This window comes from Mauremys reevesii, linkage group 1, assembly GCF_016161935.1.
Source record: "Mauremys reevesii isolate NIE-2019 linkage group 1, ASM1616193v1, whole genome shotgun sequence".
NCBI lineage: Eukaryota > Metazoa > Chordata > Testudines > Geoemydidae > Mauremys > Mauremys reevesii.
In genome coordinates, this window is record NC_052623.1 from 11960646 (window position 1) to 11967979 (window position 7334).

The window sequence follows — 7334 nt, forward strand, 5'->3', positions numbered from 1 at the left end:
GTTGCAGACCCCTCCACGTTCTGCACTCACACAGATATTCACAGTCAGGGATACACCCAGCTGAGTTACATGAATGGTTTCACCAGCCACTAATGACCCAACAATAGAGAGGATCCAGCGAATTTCCCCCAACTTAGGACTCCAGAGCTCAACCATCTTGCCCTGGTCAGAAGTCTGACCAGTGTAAGTTTATTACCCAGTCTGTCCCTCCCTCCGTGTGGAGAGTACAATGCACCAGCCCCTGTTCCTGAGCAGATTTCCCTTTTGCATTTCAAACAACACACTGGTTTAGGTAAAGAACTACATTTATTAGATTTACTACAGAAGGATAGATTTTAAGTGATTATAACTAAGTGTAGAGATCAAAGTAAAATACCTAAGAAATAAAGTGAAATCACAATCTGAGTTCTATAAACTAGACAGGATTTGAATCAAGCAATATCTCACCCTGATGGTACAAATAGTTCATCAAACTTCCATACATGGGCCGGGAATTCTCCTTTTCAGCCTGGGACCACCTTCCCAATCAAAATCTTTTCTCTCTAGCCGTGTTTTGAGGTGTTGAGTTGTGGGGGGGAGTGATGCCTAGGGCTGATGTCACTTCCCCCTTTTATAGCTTCTGCCATGTGCAGGGAACTTCATTGTCCCAAACGAAGCCCCCAGCACAGTTAGTGGAAAAGTACAGGCACAAGATGGAGTCTGGTGTCACATGAGCTGGTCACATTCCCTTGCGTACTTCAATGAGTCATAGCAGGGACCATTACCCATATCCTGGCTTGAATGTTCTCAGGAAAGTCCATCAGGTGGGGACAAGCTTTTTCCATGGCTCATTGTGCTTTCTGATGGGACATCAACATGAACAGTCCATTCACAAAGTTCTGGCTCGACTGGATGGAAACTACCTTGTGGACGTTAGCACAGAAGCAAACACATTTGAAACACAGATATATAGTCAATATTCATAACTTCAAGCACAAATGAAACATGCATACAAATAGGATCATCAAACCATAGCTTTTCCATTGACACCACATGACATAGTTTCTACAAGATTTGTGGCAACTATATAACAATGGTGAATATGGGGGTGCCAGGGTGTTGTTTTGGGGTACAGCCAGGCAGCTGATGGAACCGCTCTGCCCTCAAACCATTTAGCTGGGTTGGCCTCTCCCCCTGCTCTGCTGGTGACATATAACCAGCCACACCCTCCGGGCCCTGTTATCACTCAATACAACAGCAGGTGGTGTCACCCCCAATAGAGTTACCTGAGTGCTTTACCTAATCCACTCATGGACCAACAATGGAGGCACCAGAGAAGTTCCCAGCTCCCAGTCTTGCACCCCTACTGGAGCATACACCCAGAATTAGACCGTCTTGCACTGCACAGAGATCTGTACAGCGTAAACTCATTAAATAGTCTGCTCCCTCCTCGATGAGGGGAAGATCTGCACCAGGGTTTGCTAACGGAGCTAAGATTCCCAAACACTTCACTCAAAAACAAACTGGTTAAGATAAAACATAAATCAGGTTTATTAACTATAGAAGGATGGATGTTATGTAATTATAAGAGATAGGAAACAGATCAAAGCAGGTTACTTTGGAAATCAAACAAACTTGCATTCTAAGACTATACACATTAGATAGAATCAGAGAATATCAGGTTGGAAGGGACCTCAGGAGGTCATCTAGTCCAACCCCCTGCTTAAAGCAGAACCAATCCCCAACTAAATCATCCCAGCCATGGCTTTGTCAAGCCTGACCTTAAAAACCTCTAAGGAAGGAGATTCCACCACCTCCCTAGATAACCCATTCCAGTGCTTTACCATCCTCCTAGTGAAAACGTTTTTCCTAATATCCAACGTAAACCTCCCCCACTGCAACTTCAGATAATTACTCCTTGTTCTGTCATCTGATACCACTGAGAACAGTGTAGGTCCATCCTCTTTGGAACCCCCTTACAAATAGTTGAAAGCAGCTATCAAATCCCCCCTCATTCTTCTCTTCTGCAGATTAAACAATCCCAGTTACCTCAGCCTCTCATGTGCTCCAGTCTCCTAATAATTTTTGTTGCCCTCCACTGGACTCTTTCCAATTTTTCCACATCCTTCTTGTAGTGTGGGGCCCAAAACTGGACACAGTACTCCAGATGAGGCCTCACCAATGTCGAATGGAGGGGAATGATCACGTCTCCCAATCTGCTGGCAATGCCCCTACGTATACAGCCCAAAATGCCGTTAGCCTTCTTGGCAACAAGGGCACACTGCTGACTCATATCCAGCTTCTCATCCACTGTAACCCCTAGGTCCTTTTCTGCAGAACTGCTGCCCAGCCATTCGGTCCCTAGTCTGTAGCAGTGCATGAGATTCTTCCATCCTAAGTGCAGGACTCTGCACTTGTCCTGGTTGAACCTTATCAGGTTTTTTTTGGCCCAATCATCTAATTTGTCTAGGTCCCTCTGTAGCCTATCCTATCCCTACCCTCCAGCATATCTATCACACCTCCCAGTTTAGTGTCATCTGCAAACTTGCTGAGAGTGCAGTCCACAGCATCCTCCAGATCATTAATGAAGATATTGAACAAAACCGGCCCCAGGACCAACCCTTAGGGCACTCCGCTTGGTACCGGCTGCCAGCTAGACATGGAACCATTGATCACTGGCCGTTGAGCCCGATGATCTAGCCAGCTTTCTATCCCCTTATAGTCCAGTCATCCAGCCCATACTTCTTTAACTTGTGGGAAAGAATACTGTGGGAGACCAAATCTAAAGCTTTGCTATAGTCAAGGAATAACACAGCCACTGCTTTCCCCTCATCCACACAGCCAGTTATCTCCTCATAGAAGACAATTAGGTTAGTCAGGCATGACTTGCCCTTGGTGAATCCATGCTGACTGTTCCTGATCACTTTCCTCTCCTCTAAGTGCTACGGAATCGATTCCTTGAGGATCAGCTCCATGATTTTTCCAGGGACAGAGGTGAGGCTGACTGCCTGTTGTTCCCCAGATCCTCCTTCTTCCCTTTTTAAAAGATGGGCACTACATTAGCCTTTTCCCAATCATCCGAGACCTCCCCTGATCGCCATGAGTCTTCAAAGATAATGGCCAATGGCTGTGCAATCACATCCGCCAACTCCTTTAGCACCCTCGGATGCAGCACATCCGGCCCCATGGACTTGTGCTCTTCCAGGTTTTCTAAATAGTCCTGAACCACTTCTTTCTCCACAGAGGGTTGTGAATTAGAATTGTCTATATCTCACCCCGACTGATGATACAAGCAGGCTTACAGAGTCTTGAGGCACAGGCTGCATCTGCTTTGCAGTCTGGGTTCCCCTCCCCATTCAAAGTTCTTTGTCTTACAGAGCTTTTTGCACGTGTTGAGTTGTGTGGGAATGAAGACAAGAGATGATGTCACTCCCCATCCTTTATAGTTTCTTCCAGCTTGCTGGAAAGTCTATGTATGTGACATGGGTGGTCTGCCTCCATTGGACAAACATTCTCCATTGTCCCCATACTCACTCCGAGTAGGCTTTCTTATACAGAGTTCCTGAGCTAGTGGTTTCTTCCCTGAATGAGTGTTGACAACAGCAATTAACAGTATCTGGCTACTCCTTTGACATACTTAAAAGGCTGGTTTTGGGTGTTTCCAGCCTCACATCACACTTTAGTAACTCACACATAGCAGGATTTCATAGCTTCACATACAATGAGAGTGCATACAATCCGAGGGGATATCAATGTTTAGCAGATTAAGACTTTAAGAATGATACCTCATAGGGCATATTTTGTACAAGACATACCATAATTACATCGCCATGGTAAATATGAGTGCTTTGGGGTGCAGAGTGTCACAGGGATGATCCAGAGAGTGACAGAGGGTGGAAGGAGAGGAGTGAGTGAGGGGCAGGGCCTTGAGGGGAAGAGGCAGAGCAGAGAGGTGGGGCCTCAGGCTTCCAGTTACCAGCAATTAGAAAGGTGGCAACCCTATCAGTTGTACATAGGCAGATTCACCAGTTTGTCACGCTGACACAGCACAGTAAGGTCAGGAAAGGATTTAATGTTTCCTTGACTGGCTAGTCAGTGATTCAGGGAAGAGGGCTCAGCACCATGTGACCAGACAGCTCTGCATAGAGCTCGGTCTGAGATCCAGAGAACCAGGAGAAAACTTTAGGTCCATTTATGAGTAAAGAGCTGGAGCAGCCTATCCCAGATCTGTTGGTTCCTCGCCCCATAGATGATGGGGTTTAGCATGGGGGGCAGCAGGAGGTACATGTTGGCCATGAGAACGTGGAAATGCAGGGCCACATTGTGCCCAAACCGATGCGTGAGGAAGGAGAAGAGAGCTGGGATGTAAGAGGCTAAGATGACACAGAGGTGGGAGCCGCAGGTCCCAAAAGTCTTGAGCCGGGCGTCCTTTGTTGGGAGTCTGAAGATGGCCCTGAGGATCTGGGTATAGGACAGGGTGACAAAAAACACATCCAGAGCGGTCACGAAGAATGCCACAGAGAGGCTGTAGTAGCTACTGAGGCTGATGTCAGTGCAGGCCAGCTTCACCACAGCCATGTGCTCACAGTACGTGTTTGGAATTATGTTGGTTCTGCAATATGGCCACCTCCTCGCCAGGAAGGGATGGGGCAGTATGAGCATGATGCCGCGCAGCACCATGGCCAGGCCAATTTTGGCCACCACAGGATTTGTTAGGGTGGTGGAATGTCTCAGGGGATCACAGATGGCCACATAGCGATCAAAAGCCATGGCCACAAGGATCCCAGACTGTATCACAGAGAAGCTGAGAATGAAATACATCTGGGTGAGGCATGCACTGAAATTGATCTCCATGGAATTGAACCAGAAAATGCTCATCATTTTGGGTAGGATGGCTGTAGACAGGACCAGGTCGGTGATGGCCAGCATGCAGAGGAAATAGTACATGGGTACATGGAGGCTCTTCTCTGTCTTTACCATGAACAGGATGGTGAAGTTCCCCAAGATGGTTATGGCGTATATGGTGCAGAAGGGGATGGAGATCCAGATATGGGCTGCCTCCAGGCCAGGAATGCCCAGCAGGATGAAGGTGGAGGGATTGATGAAGTCGGTTGAGTTGGAATCTGACATGGTGAAGGGGAGAAGGTGTCCAACACAGAGGCAGAATGGTGTTTCCTGCATATACTGTATGTTCCCCTGACTTCCTGTATGTGCCCAGGGTCTTGGGTGATGGTCGTAGGACAAACACCTGGATGGAGAGACAATGTGAATATGAGACATTACATGCACTACTGGAGGCTGTTCTCATGGATGAAGCAGATTGGTTGCTCTTCACACACTGAAAAATGACATTTTCATTATTCAGATAAGTGAATTATGAACAACTGACCCTACTAATGCCAATTCTATATTTTATGGTGCTCCTTGCATCAATAGTTCCTCCACATCGTGGTGTGGGAAAACATAGGAGGCACCAGCAGGAAACATGAGTGTATACTGGTTATCCCTTATTGTTCTCTAGGTCTTCTCTACACTGCCAAGTTTTTTCACCAAAAAGCAACATTTGGTGATAAAATAGCGGAGGTGTAAACATTATAAAGCCACTTTCGATGACGGAATTCCTCAGTTTCAGTGACGTAATAAATCCATCTTGATGAGAGTTGCAATGTTTTTACGCAACATTTTTGTCTCCAAAGTGCCAGTGTAGACACTGTTCTTGATGTTATCACTGTAATTGGCCAATTGCTTTTCTCCCATGCCCAATGTCCCCCACCCCTGGGAACACTCACCATGCTTCCAGTGTTCACCAGCATGTGTGCTTGTCAAGGGTCAACCGGAAAGTGACTGGTGTGTTATCAGCAGTGTGTTTTAATGTAGTGTTTCAGTGCTGTACGTGTACTTAACAATAATGCTTCTCTTTATTGTTACTTGTGCTTCTCCAGATATGTCCTTGAAAGGAGGCACCCCCTCCACTCCAGCCGAGGGTCTCCACCAGATAAGAAAGTGCTCAAGACGGAGCAAGAAGATATGTTCTGGGAGGTTCTGCAGTACTCTGATGCAGACAAGACAGAATGAAGGCGGTGGAAGGAAAGTGATAAGCAGGAAAGAAAAGAAAATGAGAGATTCACTAGGGATGCAATGGAGAGGCTGATAATTTTTTTCTAGTGGCAAACCAACATGCTGCAGTCCCTCCTGATGCTTCATACTGAGCAGATGGGTCCTTGCCTTCCCCTTCAGCACATTCAGAACTCTTTCCCATGTTCTCCCCAAACTCTACCTGCACATTCCTTTCCGATTTCTGGGATGTCTCACTTTCCCGTTCACTCCACTGCCACAGACACCGTTTCAAATGAAAATTAAAGGAAATTAATGGAGATATCCTATCTCCTAGAGCTGGAAGGGACTGTGAAAGGTCATTGAGTCCAGCCCCCTGCCTTCTCTAGCAGGACCAAATCTAGGAGTATAATTAATGCCAATCAACAGCATGGTTTATGGAAAACAGGTCATGTCAAAGCAATCTGATTTCATCCTTTCATGAGAGTACATGTTTGGTGGATCAAAGGAACCAAGCAGATGCAATAGACTTCGATTTCTATGCGGCATTTGATTTAGTAGGGAAAAACAATCAGTTAAAAAATGAACACTATACAAAGAGCACATGTTAAATGGACTAAAAGCTGGCTAACTGATAGCTCTCAGAAAGCAGTTGTCAATAGGCCATTGTCAGTGAATGGGGGTGTTTCTAGTGGGGTTCTGCAGGGATCAGTTCCAGGCCAAATGCTATTCAATTTTTCTCGTCAATAATCTGGAAGGAAATAGAAAATCGTTGCAAATAAAATTTGCTAACGACTCAAAGCTTGGCAGAGTGGTTACAATGAGGCAGCCAGGGTAGACATAACAATTGATCTGGAGCATTTGTTGAGCTGGGCCCATGCAAACAAAATGTTTTAATACAGTGAAATGCAACATGATCCTTTTGGAACAGGGAATGCAGGCCCGACTCCCAGGCTAGGGCACTGTACTATGGAACGCAGGGACCCTGAAAAGGATTTAGGGGTCATTTTGGAAAAGAAACTCATCGTGAGCTCCCAGCATGATGCTCTGGCCAAAATGGCTAATGCAATCCTTGGATGCATAATCAGGGGAGTAATGCATTGGAGCAGGAGAAGGATTTTACCTCTGCAAATGGCATTGATGAAACCAACTGCGTCAAGTTCTGGGATTCACATTTCAAAAAGGACATTGAAAAATTGGAGACAGTGCAGAAAAAAACCACAAAAATGACTGAAGACTGGAGAAGATGCTTGACAGAGAGAGAGATTTGAAGAGCTTCATCTATTTATCTCATCAAAAAG

The 7334-nt window shown here is 45.9% G+C and overlaps 1 protein-coding gene across 1 annotated transcript; it reads right to left on the reverse strand.

The window, feature by feature from the left end:
• Positions 1-4161: 4161 nt before the first annotated feature.
• LOC120394834 (olfactory receptor 52R1-like) lies at positions 4162-5109 on the reverse strand. Its single transcript, XM_039519033.1, has one exon. The coding sequence runs from the start codon at positions 5107-5109 to the stop codon at positions 4162-4164; it is 948 nt and encodes a 315-aa protein (XP_039374967.1).
• Between the last annotated feature and the right edge of the window lie 2225 nt (positions 5110-7334).

Coding starts and splice junctions, on each gene's coding strand:
- LOC120394834 (XM_039519033.1), bottom strand. CDS start 5,109: ATGTCAGATTCCAACTCAACCGACTTCATCAATCCCTCCACCTTCATC.